At 48.5% G+C, this 18,774-nt stretch overlaps 7 protein-coding genes and 1 pseudogene across 8 annotated transcripts; 4 read left to right on the top strand and 4 right to left on the bottom strand.

Annotated features, from left to right (window-relative positions):
- The first annotated feature begins 1,909 nt into the window (after nucleotides 1-1,909).
- On the top strand, nucleotides 1,910-3,369 carry FOBCDRAFT_263965 (uncharacterized protein). Its single transcript, XM_031189740.3, has 2 exons — nucleotides 1,910-2,493; nucleotides 2,548-3,369. Exons 1-2 carry the CDS (start codon nucleotides 2,038-2,040, stop codon nucleotides 3,232-3,234), a joined length of 1,143 nt encoding a protein of 380 aa, XP_031033725.2. The 5' UTR covers nucleotides 1,910-2,037; the 3' UTR covers nucleotides 3,235-3,369.
- A 335-nt stretch (nucleotides 3,370-3,704) lies between these two features.
- On the bottom strand, nucleotides 3,705-4,329 carry FOBCDRAFT_322767 (uncharacterized protein). Its single transcript, XM_031189737.3, has 2 exons — nucleotides 4,072-4,329; nucleotides 3,705-4,015 (listed from the first exon to the last, which is right to left on the bottom strand). The coding sequence occupies exons 1-2, from the start codon at nucleotides 4,122-4,124 to the stop codon at nucleotides 3,868-3,870; spliced, it is 201 nt and encodes a 66-aa protein (XP_031033722.1). The 5' UTR covers nucleotides 4,125-4,329; the 3' UTR covers nucleotides 3,705-3,867.
- Nucleotides 4,330-9,274: 4,945 nt separating this feature from the next.
- Nucleotides 9,275-9,386, top strand: FOBCDRAFT_t196 (annotated as a pseudogene). Its single transcript has one exon. The product of its transcript is annotated as a tRNA-OTHER (tRNA).
- A 545-nt stretch (nucleotides 9,387-9,931) lies between these two features.
- FOBCDRAFT_167715 (CobW/HypB/UreG, nucleotide-binding domain-containing protein) lies at nucleotides 9,932-10,972 on the top strand. Its single transcript, XM_031189734.3, has 2 exons — nucleotides 9,932-10,196; nucleotides 10,243-10,972. Exons 1-2 carry the CDS (start codon nucleotides 10,024-10,026, stop codon nucleotides 10,877-10,879), a joined length of 810 nt encoding a protein of 269 aa, XP_031033719.1. The 5' UTR covers nucleotides 9,932-10,023; the 3' UTR covers nucleotides 10,880-10,972.
- FOBCDRAFT_230986 (uncharacterized protein) lies at nucleotides 10,924-13,646 on the bottom strand. Its single transcript, XM_031189733.3, has 2 exons — nucleotides 13,378-13,646; nucleotides 10,924-13,326 (listed from the first exon to the last, which is right to left on the bottom strand). Exons 1-2 carry the CDS (start codon nucleotides 13,481-13,483, stop codon nucleotides 10,982-10,984), a joined length of 2,451 nt encoding a protein of 816 aa, XP_031033718.2. The 5' UTR covers nucleotides 13,484-13,646; the 3' UTR covers nucleotides 10,924-10,981.
- A 317-nt stretch (nucleotides 13,647-13,963) lies between these two features.
- FOBCDRAFT_230984 (WD40-repeat-containing domain protein) lies at nucleotides 13,964-15,791 on the top strand. Its single transcript, XM_031189732.3, has 2 exons — nucleotides 13,964-14,725; nucleotides 14,774-15,791. The coding sequence occupies exons 1-2, from the start codon at nucleotides 14,039-14,041 to the stop codon at nucleotides 15,743-15,745; spliced, it is 1,659 nt and encodes a 552-aa protein (XP_031033717.2). The 5' UTR covers nucleotides 13,964-14,038; the 3' UTR covers nucleotides 15,746-15,791.
- FOBCDRAFT_230983 (peptidyl-tRNA hydrolase PTH2-domain-containing protein) lies at nucleotides 15,778-16,771 on the bottom strand. The gene is made up of 2 exons (XM_031189730.3): nucleotides 16,326-16,771; nucleotides 15,778-16,264 (listed from the first exon to the last, which is right to left on the bottom strand). The coding sequence occupies exons 1-2, from the start codon at nucleotides 16,672-16,674 to the stop codon at nucleotides 15,948-15,950; spliced, it is 666 nt and encodes a 221-aa protein (XP_031033715.3). The 5' UTR covers nucleotides 16,675-16,771; the 3' UTR covers nucleotides 15,778-15,947.
- Nucleotides 16,772-16,782: 11 nt separating this feature from the next.
- FOBCDRAFT_230981 (glycosyl transferase family 64 domain-containing protein) lies at nucleotides 16,783-18,524 on the bottom strand. The gene is made up of 2 exons (XM_059609849.1): nucleotides 17,886-18,524; nucleotides 16,783-17,824 (listed from the first exon to the last, which is right to left on the bottom strand). Exons 1-2 carry the CDS (start codon nucleotides 18,251-18,253, stop codon nucleotides 17,071-17,073), a joined length of 1,122 nt encoding a protein of 373 aa, XP_059467831.1. The 5' UTR covers nucleotides 18,254-18,524; the 3' UTR covers nucleotides 16,783-17,070.
- Between the last annotated feature and the right edge of the window lie 250 nt (nucleotides 18,525-18,774).

Below are 18,774 nucleotides of genomic sequence, written 5' to 3'. Positions count from 1 at the left end.
TGTGTTGCGTCGTTGACCATTTACGTGAGTCTGAAACAGAGAATGCCAGTGATAATGATGACGAGATGAGATAAGAGCCGGCCTGCTTGATGAACTGGTCGATAACATTGGACGACAGACAATATCAAGGGCCAGGGTAACGGCGTTGGCCGTTTGGTCAAGCCGGTTTAGTTTGATTGACGGACTGACGGTCAATGAGAATAAGCTGCAAACTGCAAAGATGGCTTCTTTGGGCTGTATGCTGTCATTCTTCACAAGTGACAAAGGTACTCTTTCTGACTCTTCGCCGGCCTACCAGCCATCCTTCTGCACAATTCCTGTCGGTCTGACGTGCTCATCAGTCCTTGGTCCATCAGACAGTCCTGCTGCGGTGTAGCTGTTGGCTTTAAGTTGCTTGGTGCTTCACTATCATCTCATCCAGACATGCACGATGGAACACTTTAGGCTCCATAGCGCCGAGGCTGAAACCGTGGCTCGGTTTCTATCACTTGAAGAGGATGAGGCTAATCAACCAGCCACCAACCTCAGAGGTCCGTGATTGAATCTGTCTTTATTGGAAAGCATTAAGAAGCCTTCTTGTGGATTGCCTAGATCTGGCTTTCTGTGATTTCCAGCTGGGATCTGGCGGCTATCGCCAACGGCTGTTTGAACTGTTGCGGATGGCATGAGGATAGCACCCAGTTTAAATTTTTGATAGGACGTTTGAAGTTGATGACCTTGATTTCCGGTTGATTACTGTCGGGAAGTGGACAATGCTCTCTCCTGCTTTGACTCCTCTCTACCTCCATCGCTAACACATTCTCATGTGTTTCCGCGTCATCAATCACCGCCTATCTTCACAAGACAATCTATGCAAAGTGAAGTGAAGCTGGCACAAGCTTCTAACCCCTGGTCCGTCATGCAATGCGCCCTGTGCCATCCCGCCTCCGCATGCCAAAGCCAAAAGCCTAGAGCGACTGACGGCCAGTAACAAGACCTTACAGTGGGCAGAAAAGTCCTACGCTGGCCCAAAAGCGTAGGAATTTCATCCAACCTCCTCCCCTGATCATCTTGCCTCAAGCCTCAAGGACCCTGATTGACGGGATATGTATCACGGACGATTAGGGTCACTCATGATACTTGGACATCTGTATATCCAGTCTAGAGGCACGAAAGCTGAAGCTCTCAATCCTAAGTGACAAAAATATTTAGGTAAGTTAGTCTAAGCTTAGGCGGCTCTTTGATGAGTTTATTTTATTTAGCATCCTCTTCTAAAGTCTTAGGTTTTCTTGCTCCCTGGGGGCCAGAATCTTTTGATTGTGTCTGTCACATTCGTGATTCTGGCCGCCAAATACGTGCTGATCTTGAAGGTCATCCTCAGAGGCCTCTCAGCGGCAATGCAACCCCAGTCTTGATGATTGATCAAAATCTGAACTTATGTACGATATATTAATACTTCGTTGCTATTCAGGGTGATATTGGATGAGCAAGTCATTCTGTCATACCCACATGCTTTTCGTCCCAGAACGGTTTCAATAGAGGTTGCATGACGAAAGAAAAACAAGCATTGCGATGAGATAGAGTCGCGGGTCACAAGAGCTGGACCAGTGGAATACTCACAGAAAGAATCACTGAGATCTCTGTGCCTGATCAAGCATGATTATCTAAAGTTGAGTGGAAGTAGACTAGTTTGGTTGAACATAAGAGGTATGCCTTTGTGTTGAAAATCGCATAAGTAATTGGGGAACTTTATCTCTCGTAAGCTATAGAAGTGAGAGTCATGTGAGAAAGAATTGCAGCCCGATATCACAGTTCTTACAATAACACAACATGAAGCTATCATGAGCATAGTGCGGGGTACAGTGCTTGACCATTATCCGCACCTACACTACTGCGGCTAATTCCGTTGGACGTAGAGAATTTCCAGCTCAACCACGCACTCCACAACGAATTATCGTAACGCCCAGCGACAATTCGGCGCCAACAGTTTCAATCCGCTCAATGAGCTGCTAGAGCCTGCAAACCCCCTCGATAAATACTCGCAGCTCATTCTCCGCCATGCAGAAGCTCGCCAAGCGGGTCGCCCAGGCCCAGCGCCAGGCTGGCCGACGAGCCCAAAAAGCCGCCAAATCTGAAGAGAACAACTACAAGCTTCGAAACCGACAAGCCATGCGAGCGGCTGTCTCTGAGGTCCGACAGAATCTGCAGGATGCGCGCCGGGTGAGGCAGGAGGACTGGGCGCTAGGTCCTATTGCTCCCAAGCGGGATCTGGGCTTCAATGGTTATGGCATGTTTACGGAGGGTGTACGAACTGATTGGTCCAACTATGGTCTTTACAGACCAAGGCCTGAGGTTCTGGCGAAGAGATGTGCTTGGGCTGGTGGTTTGAAGCAGCTTAACCTTGCTGTTTCAGACCGTGTGGTTATCATGGATGGGCCGGACAAGGGCAAGATTGATCGCATCAAGACGATCAACCCTCAGGGAGGATATGTTACTCTCGAGAACTATCACCGGGTAAGCACAATCATTGGCCTTCGTAAGGCTTGAATAGGGACTAATGGTTCTTAGGCTATCTCTGCTGGCATGTTTGGAAACGACAGTCGCTCTCAGCCTATGCCCCTCTCGATCGGTTCTATTCGTCTAGTCTATCCTATCGCCAACCCCGAAACCGGAGTCACAAGAGACGTTATTATCAATGAGCTTAAGGCCATTCCCCCGAACATGAAGTCCCCCAACATGAGCTTCGACCGATGGGAATACGGGAATAAGTGGGATCGAATTGTCCCTGGAATCAACGTTGTCATCCCCTGGCCCGAGGTTGAGGCCCCAGAATTCGAGACTTTCGACGGTGATACCATCCGTGAGACTGTCGACAACCGAACATTTTACTACAACCTACTCTCACCTCCCATGCCCGAGACCGTCATCGACGAGTTGAGAAATAAGTTCTCCAAGTTCCGAACACGCCACGAGGAGTGGTACGTGCAGCAGAAGGAGGCCGAGGCAGCAGCAAAGGAAGCCGAAAAGGAGTCTATCAAGTCCATGCAGACTCCTCTGCAAGAGTTCCACGAAATGCAGCGTGAGAAGCGTGCTGCTGAGGGTGAGCCCGAGCTCAGCACAGAGATGTTGGAAAAGCTTGGTGCTATTCTTGCTCAAAGGAAAGAGGCTGCTGCTTTCAAGAAGGCTGGTGTGTCAAAGGTGGCGGCTGCAGATGCTTCGATACCCCCCTCAACAACAACACCTCCGGCTCAATGAATGACATAAGAAAAAGGGAGGTTGAGAATTGGATAGTGGATGGCGTGCCAGGGGTGGTACGAATAACGTGTAATTATATCTGTGCAACAATGTACATCATGAAACGTAAAATAGACATTTGGTCTTGTCTCTTCATTAGAACTGAGGTCTGGTCTATATGTGTAGTCATCAAGCGGTGAGCTGGTTCTCATAACCCCCCGAGAAGACAAGGCAGATCTTCTCCAAGATTTGGTTTCTGAGCCGGAAGTTTACAAGCCGAGACTAAAAGCTGACGGCTTTGAAACTTGATTTCAAGTGCTGCAATGGGTTTCCATGTTGTGGGCCAAGCATAACGACACACCGATGTTGGTTCATTCGGTATGATCTGTATACAGGTCAGTATACCGCCTTGGTATGCACCTCAGGAGCTCAGTGTCAGCGTCGATAAGTCCAGGATGTCTTGGACCATTTGTATGCCTGGAGACTTGCAAGGCCTCCTCTGGCACGCGTTATCTAGTAGTTTGAACAAGGGCGATGGTTCATCCATTTGCCTCGAATGTATATCTACAGAACAAAACTCAAACTAATCTTACAAAACAACATGTAGTCTGTTACTTAGCCATCAATACACTTGACTAAGCCTTCTCAAGTCTCCTATAGCTTGGAACCCTTCGGTCCTGAGTAACCGGCCCCATTTCCAATTGCCTTGTTATCCTCAGCCATGGACCTCATCAACAGGCGATCTTGAAGAGAAGATGTGTCGTGAATGAAGGGCTCTAACATCTTCGTGTCGATGGTGACTCTGGAGGATTAAGCCATCAGCTCAAGTTATGATATGATGAAGTATGTGTATCTCACGGTGGAGTGTCACCCTTAGGGATAGTGTCAGTGTGGGTTGAGTCGCAAGGCATGGCGGAGGCGAAGAGGATCTCGGAAGTTCACTGAATGATAAAGTGCCCGAGTTGTGATGTGTTAAGGAACGTGATGAATAGAATTAAAAGATAAAAGTAGGGGAGCCGTTCAGCGGTAGTTCTTCAACATTGGAAGATGTGAGAACTCAAAGCTATGTCCTGAAAGAGCCATGCCTCAAAGCATGAGAGTTACCAGAACGATACGGAACTTTCTGACCTTTTATAATTGCTTCAGGGGATACCTGGGGATCAACATGCTTGAGTTACGTCCTGTCGAGACAAGATACTTACAACAGCCTCAACACCATCAAACATTCCGGGCATCGAAACGCCCGCATTTCCAAACATAGCCTTTCTACACCGGTGATCCTAATATGAACGAAACACGAGAAAGTGCAGGCGGCGCAAGGAGACAGAAGAGGGCTAGAAAACTCGGTCTGTTGCCACAACCGAAGAAGCGGTCTCAAAGTTGATGCCAATTTGACATCTGCATCAACATGTAGTGGTGTGTAGACTACCTAACCAGGCACCTGGCTCAAGAATGTCTCAGGCATCTCCAGAGTAGGTAATCTTTCCACGTTGTGTATTTCTTGTCCCGTGGAGGGAAGTGATTGGGACAGGAACAGAACCAACACAGGCCCACCCTCCCAATATGCACTTTCGTTTTCAGCCTGCTGCATACAACGGAGAAGCGGTGAGCTTGCAACAATCATATGGATGGATAACTTGTCAATGATGCATTACATATTCGAAACGGGGTTACATTCATGTACGCAAGTGCCGTATCTGGTTTTTCTGCATCGATCCTTCGATGCACACACGATTCTGCATGCTTTGCATCGCTTATTTGATTGACAGCCGGGGCTCACCGAACAACTCCATCCGCTAGAGAGAAGAGAGAACTTGGCCAGTCATGCCATGAGGCTCTTTGGGTAACTTTCCAAAGGACTCAGCCTCGTGGGGAGGCTCGGCCTTGTTTGAGGCCACCCATTCAAGTATCCCTATACAGAGCGGTGTGCTCTATTCCATAGCCATTGGCGTAAAAATGATAACAACAAATATCATCTGGACATAAAGATGCGGCCGTAAAGAGCCGGGCGTATTTTGAGTTGATCTCCCATATGCTTGTCCTTCTCCAAAGATATCCTTAGCCTACGGATGTGATCCGGCTCTTAGGATATCCACTTGCGGTTGCTGACACTTGAGGCAGACGCATCTCAATCCCAATCCGTTCAAGATTAGCATACATGAGGATAATTTATGACTCGTTCCGACCAAGGATATTTCGAGAATCTTCCCCCCTTTATGTTTTGAACCCCGGCAGATCTTACATGCCGCGCATAGCCACGTGGAATGGAAGGGCCGTGCCATGAGCTTGGATTCAGCTGGAGAACAACCCTGCTGCGTACGCCATATCAGTCTTAGCGAATCTACTATTAACCAACAAACACGAATTCGAGAACAGATCGACACGTCTGTGAGTCCCGATAAGTTTCAGATGCATTAAGACTGATTTCTAAATGTTGTAAGGATATGTTCTAGGGAGGCGTACGACCTGCTACGTTAGGTAACTTGTGCGTAACTTACAAAGTCGTAGCAACATCAAATAACAAGAAAGAGACAGTGACTGAAGTTTTTTGGTCATAGTACTGCAGTCTATATTCATTTGAGTAGTAGAAAAGAAGATGAAACGCCTAATAAGATGTGATACCGTGTGTACTGATGATGCTAGATCGGGAGGGCTCATAGCTCTTGTGGCAAGGGAAACAATGTAGTGTGTGTGATTAAGATGCAATCAAACTATGGTGTTGTAGAGATCTATTATCATCCAGGCAGGGGGTCACTGTGTCAAAGCTTGCCCTTATCCTCCGGGGGGTCACCCGCCTTCATCTTTTCTGACGAGCCCGTCGCAGGCACAACACTAGGGTTCTTCACCACAGGAAACTGAAGTAATCGCTCCTGAAGAGAAGAAACATCGTAAATAAATCTGTTGAGCATGCATGCATCTTCTGGAGGCCTGGGTGCAAGAAGTCAGTTGCCTGGTGACTGGCAGTTGCTGAGTGTTACTTGCTCTTGTGGAGTTTCCAAAGCAGGGGCATGGGTATTGATATCTTTTGAAGACATTTCTTATTAGATTGGGTGTGTGAGCTAGGGAAATGTGACTAAGAAGTGGTAGGAGAGAGATTCTCGGAGGGTATCCGGGGAAAATGGTTTAAAAGCCCTTCACGGCTTAGATCTGAGGGGGAACTTCAAGAAAAGGGGGTTATCAGGGCCAAGCAAGAGGTAAAGTAGTAACTTCAGGGGATAAACAGAAAACAGAGGGGAGTATAAGACAGGAACCGGACAGAAGAGGGGAAGCTTTTATAGCCCTGGAGTCAGTGCTCCGGGGTGTAGCAAGTCGGCTCCATGTCAACTTGGTCAGCTCGAGCACTGAGAAAGCCGGGGGAAATGGGGAAAGCGGAGCAAGATTGGCACAGCTCCGTGACGGGACCTTAGCAAACACACAACGGGCGCTTAAAACCACATGGCTTGAACCAATGACTTCCGAGCATCCGGCCCCGAGATGTGGGTACACACACACTCCGTGTGATTCGGGAAAAGCGGGGCTTCCGGGGCTCTTCCGGTCAAAATCCCGGTTCATGGCGTTGCGACTAGGCGGCCTTAGGTTAAGTGAAAGACAGACAAGGAAGGTCTCAAGACTTTCGGTGGGACTTCGAGTGATATTATTCCTTAATAGCTACAAACTTTCGTACGGTATTCAGGGGTTGGCGACGAAGACTGAAGTGTGTCAGATTTATACTAGGAACTACGACATATATGATGTGAATTCGCGATTAAAAATAGTCCAATAGTCATACATTAACGAAATATCTTGGCTCAATCCATCTGTGCGACTGACGAATAGAGAGTAAGCTGTAAAGGCCGCCAAACAGTCAATCAGGTCTAGTATACACTGCGATGAAAGAAGCTCAAAGCCGACCTTTCGGGGAAGGAGGTTCTTGCATCAGAGCATCCAGATCGTGAACTTCAAGGTCGCTGTGGTTTGACACTTCCGCAGTTTCAGACGTTCTATTGTTTGATTCTGATGCAGTGTTGTTGGCTTCGGCTCTGCACAGCAGATGCTCCTGGACGGAATCGGTATCGTAGATATACGGCGCCAGCATCAAACCGCGACATTTGGTCCTATATAATGTCAGTATGAGACATCGTGGAAGATGTTTTGACTGACGGCTTCCGCTCGTTTGTACTGTTTGTCGGAGTTTGTGAGTTCTGGGAGACCATGGCTGGTAAACACACACCGTAGTGCTCTTGTCGTGATAAAATACAAGAATAGGGAGAAATCTGATTGAATAGACGACCCGGGTCACCGCTTCTCAAAGCCCAAAATGGCGAGTAGGGGAGAGCAAGAGACGGAGAACGCAATGGAGATCGAACTTTAGTAGCAAGCGGTTAGAAGGGCGGTTCATCTCTTCAATTTATATAGTTATCAAGTCCTGGGTTCCTCACAGCTATTTCTCCTATCCTAGTCTCTGTCACCTCTCAGGCTCAATCATGAGTGGCTTGATGGCCAGACGAAGCCCCTGCATGGATCAAGATTCGAATGCGCATATGCCGACTGGTAAGAGGACTCGATCGGATCTATCATATTGCTTCGATCGAGAACCGTTACAGTTCAGTGACGGTGTGGCAGAAGGGGTTTATGATTGGAAAATATACTGCAGGATACAGGCTAACTGAGAGAAGAAAGATAATAGATCACATAAACGTGTTGCCCACGGACCTGACAACGGGTACAACGACCAGCCCCCTCAGGGTTGCGCCAAGTTCCAATGCAGCATCGGCTTCTGGACTCCTACTGCTAGGTGTGTGTGCATATAGGACTTCCCGCGGCAGAGTGAGACATGGTTCAGGTGTTGCTGTTAACATACGATGCGATGCAGCCCAAGATGAGATTGGGCATTCATAATAACGGATTGGAGATGAGGCAACTGAGCCCAGGCATCGTGACTAGATGTTTTGTTCAGTCCCGGTAGTATGGGTACCAGGATCTAGATAAAGGTTTAGGGGGGTGCATATGCAGTCATCCAGCCAACCTCAACACGTTACCTGTACAGAAATGACTCGACAACAGTCTTAAGGCAGATCATTATGACTTCCGAACCCCTTGACCAGCTGTTCACTACCCAGAGAGCTGAGAAACCACAATTGTGTTCGAGACCAACCGGCTACCATCGACTCCCTAGGAAGTCACTTCGGTCTACGACGAATTTACCGATCAACAATAATATGATTATACTGTAGATGATTCTCAGTGCTTACATAAATGATTTAATCGCTTGCCTTGAACATTTGACACTGGTCTATTAACAAGTAGAATGAGATAACTGATTGACCTCACACATAACACAAAACCACCCCACAAGTCGACGTTGAACACGTTGGTGTCAGCTAAGCCGATGTGCTAGTTTCGGAATTGTAAATCTTGATCGCGCACTCTCGTGGGAGAATGATAAGTGACAAGAGACAAAAAGGACGTAAAGCCTTCCGTAGCCACACCCTATCACATCTCAATTGTGTGCTGCAGCCTCAAATAATGACTCGCTGGCTCCCCTGTTTAAGATCAGATCATATTGAGGACACGGACACAACCTGCATATAATATGCCTGTGCCCTGTCTGGTGCAGTTGTTCTCGCGATGTCGCAGCTGTTGGAATCGCCGAATCTCATCATGCATCTGGCCGTATGGGGCTTTGCACGATCTGCCTTGTGGATGTATGTTGCATTCGGGTGTAGAGATCTGATATACATAGTAACCGCAATCTCTCAATATTCGCTGTGGCTTGTCTCAAAGCCAATGATCGACGGGCTCGGCTGTTCATCCGCTCAATCGTCCGCCCGGTATATATACTGTGTGCTTGCTTTTTATGACAGCTAATCTGTTGGCATCCATCATCTCTTCATTTTCCAAACCGACCTATATTATTTCTGTCAGGAACAGGGGTTCGACCGTTTTGGACATTCGTCAAATCGGTTGCCTTATTGACTCAACAACAACAACAACAACAACAACAACAGACACGTCTCCATGGAGCAAGAAAGCCTACGCTCCTCATGAATGTATCCTGTGTAATAAGATTTCAATAATCAAACCTACGGTGGTGTAGTGGTCTAGCATTCTGACTTGACACACGGGGACGCCTACTGGGCAGAACCGTGCCCGAAAGGGGGGAGGAGACCCGGGTTCGAATCCTGGCTTTAGGAACTCTTTTTGGCTCTGTTACTTGATATCCCGTTTGATGCTTTGGTTGGATTTCGGGATGTGCATAACTCTCTCCAACAAGCAAAACCTTATGGCTTGGGAGGTTTCAATAGCAAACGTTAAAGAGCCACCACACAAGAAGGCAAACAGTACAAAAAAAACATCACTAAATCAATGTTTATTAGGGTAAGACTTAGCATGTTAGATCTAAAGGGATAAGATGTCTGACGTGCATTGTCCGACTGAGAATTATTGAGATTCATAGGAGAGTGTTAATTGTGGCAGGATGGATGTTTAGCCGGTCAATAAATTCATAGCCTCCGGAAGGGCGTTAGGCTTCCACCCAACACTCATATATTATGTACGTGTAATGGATTCGAAAGGCATTCAGAAATAAACGATGATGGTCCATGTTGAATGTCCGTATAAGTCGAACAAGTCCCACTTTTCCCGGCGGTGGCCCGCTCGCCGCCGGCCGCCGGAGGGTTTCTGTCTCCACCCACTTAACCCCTCCCCCACGTCAGTATTTGGACCTTCAAGCTGATAAGGGCAGCCTCTATATTCTTATCTGAAGCTTCCCCTCCCTAGTTCTAGCAACAAAACTTTCCTGAAGCTAGGTTTACCTAAGAGCTGTTCATCATGTCGCACTCTCACGACGGTCACTCTCACTCTCACGATGGAGGCTTCAATGCTGTTGAGCATGGCCACTCGCATGAGATCCTTGATGGTCCGGGAAGCTTCTTGGGTCGCGAGATGCCAATCGTAGAAGGACGAGAATGGTCCGAGAGAGCCTTCACTATTGGCATTGGAGGGTGAGACTGTCTAACTCAATCGTAATGACAAAGCTGACTTGATTAGCCCCGTCGGTTCCGGAAAGACTGCCCTCATGCTCGCCCTCTCCCTCGCTCTCCGAAAGGAATACTCCCTCGCAGCCGTGACGAACGACATCTTCACCCGCGAAGACGCAGAGTTCCTTACCCGAAACAAAGCCCTCCCACCTCCTCGCATCCGCGCCATTGAAACCGGTGGTTGCCCGCACGCTGCTGTGCGTGAAGATATCTCCCAGAACCTCGCTGCATTGGAGGACCTGCACCGCGAGTTCGACACCGATATTCTCCTTATTGAATCAGGAGGCGACAACCTCGCTGCGAACTACAGTCGTGAATTGGCCGATTTCATCATCTACGTTATTGATGTCAGTGGTGGTGACAAGATTCCTCGAAAGGGTGGCCCTGGTATCACGCAGAGTGACCTCTTGGTTGTCAACAAGACCGATCTGGCTGAGATTGTCGGTGCAGACCTTGGTGTTATGGAGAGAGATGCTCGAAAGATCCGAGAAGGTGGACCAACAGTCTTTGCACAGGTGAAGAAGGATGTTGGCGTTGATCATATTATCAGGTTGATCAAGAGCGCATGGAAGGCCAGTGGTGCAGAGGAAGAGAGACGAAGCAAGGGAGGTCCCAGACCAACAGAGGGTCTGGAGCAGCTGGAGTAAACATCACATATATATCAAAAAGAACACTATTGGAAATAGTCATATAAGAGGAAAGAAAAAAAACGCCAACTTTTAATTCTAAAGGTATACTGGGTGTCATGTCTATGCCTGGTCATCCATCATCATATCGCCATCAGCTTGCACTGCGCTGGGCTCTATCTCCAATAACGGTCCCTCCACAGGAGTAGCATTTCGTGGCCACACCCGCTTGTACAGACTGACGCCGATGGAGTCTTGAGGGTTGATACGTCCATCGAATGTCGCCTTGAAGTAACCATGTGTACCGAGAGGCTCCTTGACGAAACCACTGCGGCCACGCTTGGTCCATAGAGGTAGAGCCTTGAACCACTCGACATCCTCTCGGTTGAAGAACATATATCGGATGGTGACGATCCTCTTGTGAATATGGTAAGGATGACCAGTGAGGATGATGCGCTTGGCGATGACGCGAGATGTGGATGGTGGTAGAGCGGTTCCTGTACCGATAAGTGACAGACCAATATGAGGACCCTCCTCGTTCTCATTCTTCTCAACCTCTTCAGCTGTGGTTCGCTTGAAGAACAGAACAGGCACAGCACCCCATGTTAGAGGACCCATGAAGGTCGCAATAGCTGACTGACCGGGGTGGAGGAACCGGCAGTACTTGTGAACATCGTTTGGTGTTTGACCAGGCTGGGAGAAGAGAGGCTTGATCACCATTCGGCGAGGTCCACACTGGACAATAAGCTCCTCCTTGGCCTTGATAGACTTGGTAAAGTCGGAGCTGAGGTTGAAGAGGTAGTTGACAGCCGTCTTCTTGTTCTCATGCCGTAGAAGAGAAAAGAGAGTGAGGGGCTTCTTGGGGTTGTAGGTCTTCTCCTGAATAGGAGAGATGCCCTTGATGTGGATGTGAACACGGGTACCAGGCTCAACACCACCGACCAAAGCCTCTCTTGTTGCTTGAGATTTTGAGGATTGATAGTTTGGAACTTGAAGAAGACGTCTCCACTCCTCAGGTTCATGTGCGCGATCCTCATCCTCCTGCCAGGTACTGGTTCGCAGACTCTTCAGACCACGATATCTGGCCAGACGCTCTCGGGCCAAGACATGAGGGTGCAACTCAATCTCATCGGGAAACTCCATATCGTCCTCAACCTCATTTCGCTTTCCAGCTCGATATTGTTCAAGTTGCTTAGCATCCTCCTCCTCATCTGGCTCAATCATCATCTCCGATTGAGGATATTCTGAGGGAGCGCCCTCAGTGGCGGGTGCAGGGACATAACCCTCAAGACCGTCCTCAGGGCGGGCCTCCTCCTCGCCGGCCTCATCCTTCATCTCGAAGTCCTCCATATCGGACTCTGAGTCAGAGACATCCTCCAGATACCAAGCTGACTGGTAGTTGGATGTACCCTTGGGAACCTTCTTCTTGATCTTTCTTGCCTCAGCCTCCTCATCTGAGAAATAGTGGTGATCATCCAGAAGAACACCCTTCTTCTCAGTGGCATCAGTTGTCATAGCGTCATCAGCGTCGTCCATCATGACCTCCTCAGGAGCCAGCTCCACCAAGTCATCACGATCCTCAGAAGGCTCCTCCAGAAGCTTGCCAGCCTCTTCAGGGTCAACGGTCATCTCCTCTCCCTTCTTCTTGATCTGCTTGGGCAGAGGAGCAGCCTCAATCTTCTCAATCTGGAAAGTTCCCCAGTCGCCAACCTGAATAAGACGGTCGGCCTTGAGGCCCTTGCCTCGGACAACACCAGTGATAACTGTTGAATCGGACTCGGAGTAGGCGAACTTGATATCATCCGCAAGCATCCAACTCCTCTCGTCTCTCCATCGGATACCCTTTGGTGTTGTGCTGCATAGTGATCGCATGAGGTTGGCACAATCTTGTCGGTTCTCGATGCTGTAAAGCTTCTCTTGCTCGGGATGGAAATGTGTGATGAAAGATTTGAGGGAGACTAGAACACTTTGTCGCTGCTTCGCGGGCTCAACCTTGTCAAGACCTTCAACGATAGTGAAGAGGGTGGACATGCCCTGGCTCTCAACACTTCGCAAGATCAACTCTCCAAGTTCATCGACCTCAACGTTGGCGGACAGAACGACAATGACGAAATCGGCAACACGGGCAGCATCGAGACAGGCGTTCAGGTCTCGCTCGATAGGGATGTATTGTAACTTTTGCTTGAATCGGTCGACTGTGACTCGGTAGTTGCCACTCTCGGTGTTGTCCTCGATGTCGACGCTGCTGTTCAGCTGCTTGATCGCAGCGTTAAGGTCGGTCCCAGCGCAAAGGGGAATGACGGCGACATGTCGAGGAGCGCCATCTTTTCCAGCGAAAACCGAGGTTTCCTTAACATGCTCCTTGTGCTTATTCAATCGGGCCTGCTTGGCCTGGTTTCGTCGGTCGAACTTAGACATGACTTGTTGGTGAGGAGTTTTCCTGTTGCCCTTTTCGTCGGCAACTCGGCCTGTCTTTGTGTCAGAATTGGAGAAATAACAAAATTTCGGGAGAGTCTCACCCTTTGCGCGGTCCCTCAACTCATGCTTAGAAGCAGCCCGTGACTTGAAAGCCTTGTGTGTAACCTTTGTGGTTGGCCTATGAGAATGAGCCACAGCGACGGGCATTTTGCTCTCGCCACCGGCTTTGAATCGAAATGGTAACGAAGCCAGATTGAGGGACAGAAATGTCGAATTGAGATTTCTGTACAAATTGTAGGCAAAATGATGGCAATATCGTCGATATTCTAGGCGGTGATGGCGGGGTTAAATCCAAAATAATTTTTGTGCCTATCGATAGTGGCGTATTAGTGGATGACATAAAGAACCCTGATTGTCAAATGGGCGCTGAGTCTCAGAGGAACCAACGAATTCGTCACTAGATCTCGCGATCCTATAGTATGGAACGAAGTAAATACTTGGATCTCTAATCCACAATTAATTTAAGTCTGACTTTATTATTTCGATAACAGCCCAAGTCAATGAGCATAACTTTGTACCAACTAAATATGATACTGGAAGGACCGTTTATTCTGTCGACAAGAAGTGGGGTATCTCATCCAATAGACTTGACGCGATAAGCGGTGAATTTTTTTGTCGATAAGGAAAGTTGTATGCCAATCCATCGACCATCCCATTCAAAGTTGCCTTTCTTCCAGTCGAGCGCGTTGACAATACGAAAATATGGAGGTCGACACAATTGATGTGCCCACTTCAAAGGTGCGCGACAATGGCGCACTCGCCGTTCAAGGCACTAGAACAGAACTCGTTCCCCGTCATGAGCGAGAACGTGCTCGTCGAATCCGAGAAGCAAACAAAGCCTACGGTCGAGGGAAGAAGGTCAACATCAAGGCCATCAAGGATAAGAAGCTTCGAAGCAACATGAAGCGCCTTGAGGGAAAGTACCAGGATGCTGCGCTGAAAGCTAAAGATGCCGAGATTTTGCTCGAGAACACATCTGGCTTTCTCGAAGCTGAGGACGAGCTCGAACGAACATACAAAGTCCGACAAGACGATATTACTTCGGATATTGCTGTGGGGACTGCGCAAAAGCGATTCGAGCTCAAGCTGGACAATCTGGGACCATATCACTTCGATTACTCGAGGAATGGGCGGGACCTGTTGCTCGGTGGTCGAAAGGGTCATGTTGCGACGATGGACTGGCGAGAGGGTAAGCTTGGTTGCGAATTGCAGCTGGGTGAGACCGTGAGGGATATTAAGTGGCTACACAACAACCAGTACTTTGCTGTTGCACAGAAGAAGTACGTTTATATCTACGACCACAATGGCGTGGAACTGCATACTTTGAGGAAACACCAGGAGGTGTCTCATATGGAGTTTCTGCCATACCACTACCTACTGGCGACGATCGTGAGTTTCACCTTTCCTACTTACTACATGCGCAACTGACAGTGTCAGGGCTCCGTCGGTTTCCTCAAATATCAGGACACATCAACAGGACAATTAGTCGCCGAAATTCCCACCCGATTAGGTCAACCATGTTCCCTCAAGCAGAACCCTTGGAACGCTATTCTACATGTCGGTCACCAGAACGGAACGGTTACACTATGGTCTCCCAACACTCAAGATCCTCTTGTTAAATTGTTAGCGCATCGGGGACCCGTACGAGATTTAGCCATTGACCGTGAAGGTCGATACATGGTGTCAGCTGGTCAGGATCAGAAGATGGCAGTCTGGGATCTGAGAATGTTCCGAGAGGTCAACAACTACTTCACACGCCAGCCTGCTTCTTCACTGGCGATTTCAGATACTGGCTTGACAGCTGTTGGCTGGGGTACTCAAACAACCATTTGGAAGGGTCTTTTCGATAAGAATGCCCCTGTTCAAGAAAAGGTCCAAAGCCCTTATATGGCCTGGGGTGGTGAGGGCAAGCGCATTGAGCGTGTGCGCTGGTGCCCCTTCGAGGATGTTCTAGGTCTCGGTCACGATTCAGGCTTTTCTTCCATCATCGTCCCTGGCGCTGGTGAAGCCAACTACGACGCACTGGAAGTCAACCCCTTCGAGACCGCCAAGCAACGACAAGAATCCGAAGTCAAGGGTCTGCTGAACAAGCTTCAGCCCGACATGATCGCCCTCGACCCCAACTACATCGGAAACCTGGATCTGCGATCCGACAAGCAGCGCCGCGCAGAGAAGGATCTCGACACCCCAGCCACAGATATCGCCGAGGAGATCCGCAAGCGAGCAAGAGGCAAGAACGGCGCGCTCAAGAAGTATCTGCGCAAGCAGCGAAAGAAGAACATCATCGACGACAAGAGATTGCAGGTGGACGAGATCTGGAAGGAGCAGCAGGCAAAGAAGGACAAGAAGCAGCTCGAGGCGGAAGCGGATCTGGGACCGGCGTTGGCGAGATTTGCGAAAAAGGAGTAATAGACTTGGACGTACAAATGCGAATAATACCCTTTATCACAGAAAATATGCTTCTTTTAAGTGAAAAATGCGGGTTTGTCTATCAAATTCCCGCGTGAATGTCTATTTTGCAGTACTTTTACCTATCCGACCCAATTCATAATCCCGTGCGTGTCTTCGTGTATCCCCAAAATCCTTTCTATTCTTTTCGAGTCTTCACCATTTACAGCAGCTTAAGTCCACCAGTGACCTGGTCAACAAGGCTTCTAGGCGCAGGTCCAACGCCCAGCACCGTCATGCTACCCGCCTCAATTTGTGTTCGTCCAGCATCCTGGATGACCTCAGCTGTGATGCCAAGAGACCGAGCCTTGCGTCGAAGCTCGAGCATCTCATCCTGACTCTTGACTTGCACGGCGATCTTGGCCTGACCGAGACGTTCCCAGCGCTTGAGGATCTTAGACAGGGGAGAGTTGGAGGGGGCGCGGGAGAGGGCCTTGTAGCATGCGAGGGTAGCGTGGGAGCATTGAGCAGCGATTTTGCCTACAACACATACTGTTAGCACTCTGCATAGACGGTTTCAAGAGTAATTGTGTTAACGTACCCTTTGTCATGCCCAGATCTGTTCGCACAACAAGAACAAGCTTGCACTCCTCTCCATTGTCCTTCAGAACAGGCTCCTTCTCCTTCTCAACATTCTTCAAACCCTGCCTCTTATCGGCGTCAGTGCCATTAGCCCAGTTGGGAGCATGATCAAGAACAGTGTCATCCTCGTCGATATCGCTTTCGTCACTCTCGACAGGATCGTGTATGTTGCGCCGGCGCTCCTCGAACAGAGAGGGTGGGATGAGGTAGCCTCGGATAGTATAGATACCGAAAGCGTAGCCGGTGAGGAGGGCCACGACGGCTGTGGAGATAATTACTCCTGTTTGTTCGCCTGGGTTCATCGCCATGGTTGGGGGTGAGGAGGAGGATTAGAGGTTGTGAGGCTGTTTTCGGTGGTTTTGGTGATGGAGCCAAGTGCAATAGGTTGACGTTGGTTACATCACGTGGGGCAGCAGTAAGTATGGATGAAAATCGATTTCATGAGCGTTTCAAAACCTGGTCAAGATCACGTTTTCAGGTTTATTAATTACCCGGCTTCCTTATTTGTCGCTTCCAATTTAAATTATTTCTTTAAATCGATAATTGTCATAATACAACGCTCCCGGTGCAGCCGTCTTTGACTCTGCCTAGTTAACTGTGCAACCAACTATCTACGTCCCCTCTTGTTATACAGTATTCACATGAGACTCGCCTCGTTGCGATTCAAAACGCTCAAAATGATATCGATTATCTTCTGAATCTCCTCACATCACCAGTACACCTCGTTGAATGTATCCAGACTCATCGACCAAGGGGTGGCATCCAAACATCTCGGAAAAGTCGTTCAGACAGGCACTTCTGGCCTCCATATGACCCTTCTTCATACTGATTCCAACTTTAGGAACAAAGTTGACATACTTTTCATGTCCATTGATTAGGAGAGGTCCTTCGCCAGTGAGCAGCCCGTGGACGTAGTTCATGGCAAGATCCTCGCAGTTGAAGCCCTCGTCCACATACTCTCTGATCTGTGTCATGATGGTGTCGTTGGAGGAGTAATAGTCGAGGAACGACACATGTGAGAAAGCAAGATTGGTTAAGACCATGTTATACTCATCTTCTCCCCGTCTGCTGGAGCAGAATGTGTATTTGTGGTATCCAAACGTATTGACGGGTGTGCATCGAGCGAGAGCACCGACCATTCGATTCCTGCCAAACTTGCGCCATGTCTGAAAGACGAACTCGAGATCATTCGGGTGATAGTAGACATCATCGTCCGAGAGCAGAATCGCTTGTGTCTTGTAGTCTGGATCGGGCCAGAGCTTTTCGTTGAGACTGTTGCGCTTCGACTTTCGGAATCGGACAGGGACTCCGTATTTGGAAACATAGTCATCTGGAGGATAGTTTTCGAGATCGTTCCAGACAACGACTATTTCGAGGAGCGAGGGAACTTCCTCGCTCAGGATGATGTTAAGCGTTTCTTGGAGCTCCTTCGGTCGACGATACGTTTGCATAGCAATTCTGGAACACGATCATTGTTAGCATTCTAAAAATGAGCTCGGAAAGAGGTTCAGAAACATACGTAAACTTATCGTCCATCAGGTTCTCGTACTTCTTCTGTGAAGCCTCCCATATATCTCTTGTCCCATTAATCCCCTTACTCTGACACGTGGGATATCTCGAGATATGGCTGACAAGTTTCGGTATAAAGAAACCAGCATTCGTCAACTTTGCCAAAATGATAATGAACGAAAGAGCAAAGAACACAGCAGATGTAATAGTCGCCGCTCTTCGAAATGCTCTCGATTTTACGACCTTTGGCGTACGAAGCTTCACCCACTCGATCTTCTCTGCCACCCTATTCCTCAGGGGCCTAGTCTTCTCCATGAAGGAGGAGTTTGAAGGTTTCAACATTGTTGCTTGTGGCAGAAGCCGGGAATGCTGTCCCATGATACCTTGGGTAGCCCTATATAAAGGGGAAGGTCGTTCTCAAGGGAGAACACACGGGAGAGGCGTCTGGTATGTGTCGGCTGTGAATTATTGGGCAAGATAACCAATTCGATTTGTTGGAATCTTGGTATATGACTCGGATTCGAATTATAAGTGCATGATGGCGGACTTGGCACGCTTGGAGAGAATGCGAGCTGAGACTAGAGGCGAGAAATGAGAAGAAGCAAACATGAACAGAGGGGACATCAAAAAACAGCGGCTCGATATCATGAAGAACAGAAGCAAAATGGACACTTCTTTGTTGGCATCGACTTACACAAATACATCCTCCCTTGCTTCAAACTCCCCCCCTGTGATGGCAACCAAAAATCAAGTCTAAATCTAAGCCTAAGTCTAATTCTAGTAAATTATAGTGCAGCTCTTGGCAATCTCCCGCAAGGGAATGTACACACTACCAATGATAGTAAAGTGTTGTCGCACGTAGAGACCCTTTTATTTAATCGCCGTTCATCTTCTCTCAG

The sequence above is a fragment of the Fusarium oxysporum genome, chromosome IX (assembly GCF_013085055.1).
Source record: "Fusarium oxysporum Fo47 chromosome IX, complete sequence".
NCBI classification, from domain to species: Eukaryota; Fungi; Ascomycota; class Sordariomycetes; order Hypocreales; family Nectriaceae; genus Fusarium; species Fusarium oxysporum.
The sequence above is the reverse complement of the archived record's forward strand: the minus strand, read 5'-3'. Positions and strand labels throughout refer to the sequence as shown.

What these genes read in the sequence shown, in the direction of transcription:
- FOBCDRAFT_322767 (XM_031189737.3), bottom strand. Translation starts at nt 4,124, where the DNA reads ATGCCTTGCGACTCAACCCACACTGACACTATCCCTAAGGGTGACACT. An exon ending in CCTAAGGGTGACACTCCACC is followed by an intron (nt 4,016 to 4,071) that starts GTGAGATACACA and finishes TTAATCCTCCAG; the next exon opens with AGTCACCATCGACACGAAGA.
- FOBCDRAFT_230983 (XM_031189730.3), bottom strand. Translation starts at nt 16,674, where the DNA reads ATGGCGATGAACCCAGGCGAACAAACAGGAGTAATTATCTCCACAGCC. An exon ending in AGATCTGGGCATGACAAAGG is followed by an intron (nt 16,265 to 16,325) that starts GTACGTTAACAC and finishes TATGTGTTGTAG; the next exon opens with GCAAAATCGCTGCTCAATGC.
- FOBCDRAFT_263965 (XM_031189740.3), top strand. Translation starts at nt 2,038, where the DNA reads ATGCAGAAGCTCGCCAAGCGGGTCGCCCAGGCCCAGCGCCAGGCTGGC. An exon ending in CTCTCGAGAACTATCACCGG is followed by an intron (nt 2,494 to 2,547) that starts GTAAGCACAATC and finishes AATGGTTCTTAG; the next exon opens with GCTATCTCTGCTGGCATGTT.
- FOBCDRAFT_230984 (XM_031189732.3), top strand. Translation starts at nt 14,039, where the DNA reads ATGGAGGTCGACACAATTGATGTGCCCACTTCAAAGGTGCGCGACAAT. An exon ending in ACTACCTACTGGCGACGATC is followed by an intron (nt 14,726 to 14,773) that starts GTGAGTTTCACC and finishes TGACAGTGTCAG; the next exon opens with GGCTCCGTCGGTTTCCTCAA.
- FOBCDRAFT_230986 (XM_031189733.3), bottom strand. Translation starts at nt 13,483, where the DNA reads ATGCCCGTCGCTGTGGCTCATTCTCATAGGCCAACCACAAAGGTTACA. An exon ending in GTTGAGGGACCGCGCAAAGG is followed by an intron (nt 13,327 to 13,377) that starts GTGAGACTCTCC and finishes ACACAAAGACAG; the next exon opens with GCCGAGTTGCCGACGAAAAG.
- FOBCDRAFT_230981 (XM_059609849.1), bottom strand. Translation starts at nt 18,253, where the DNA reads ATGGGACAGCATTCCCGGCTTCTGCCACAAGCAACAATGTTGAAACCT. An exon ending in CTGATGGACGATAAGTTTAC is followed by an intron (nt 17,825 to 17,885) that starts GTATGTTTCTGA and finishes ATCGTGTTCCAG; the next exon opens with AATTGCTATGCAAACGTATC.
- FOBCDRAFT_167715 (XM_031189734.3), top strand. Translation starts at nt 10,024, where the DNA reads ATGTCGCACTCTCACGACGGTCACTCTCACTCTCACGATGGAGGCTTC. An exon ending in TTCACTATTGGCATTGGAGG is followed by an intron (nt 10,197 to 10,242) that starts GTGAGACTGTCT and finishes TGACTTGATTAG; the next exon opens with CCCCGTCGGTTCCGGAAAGA.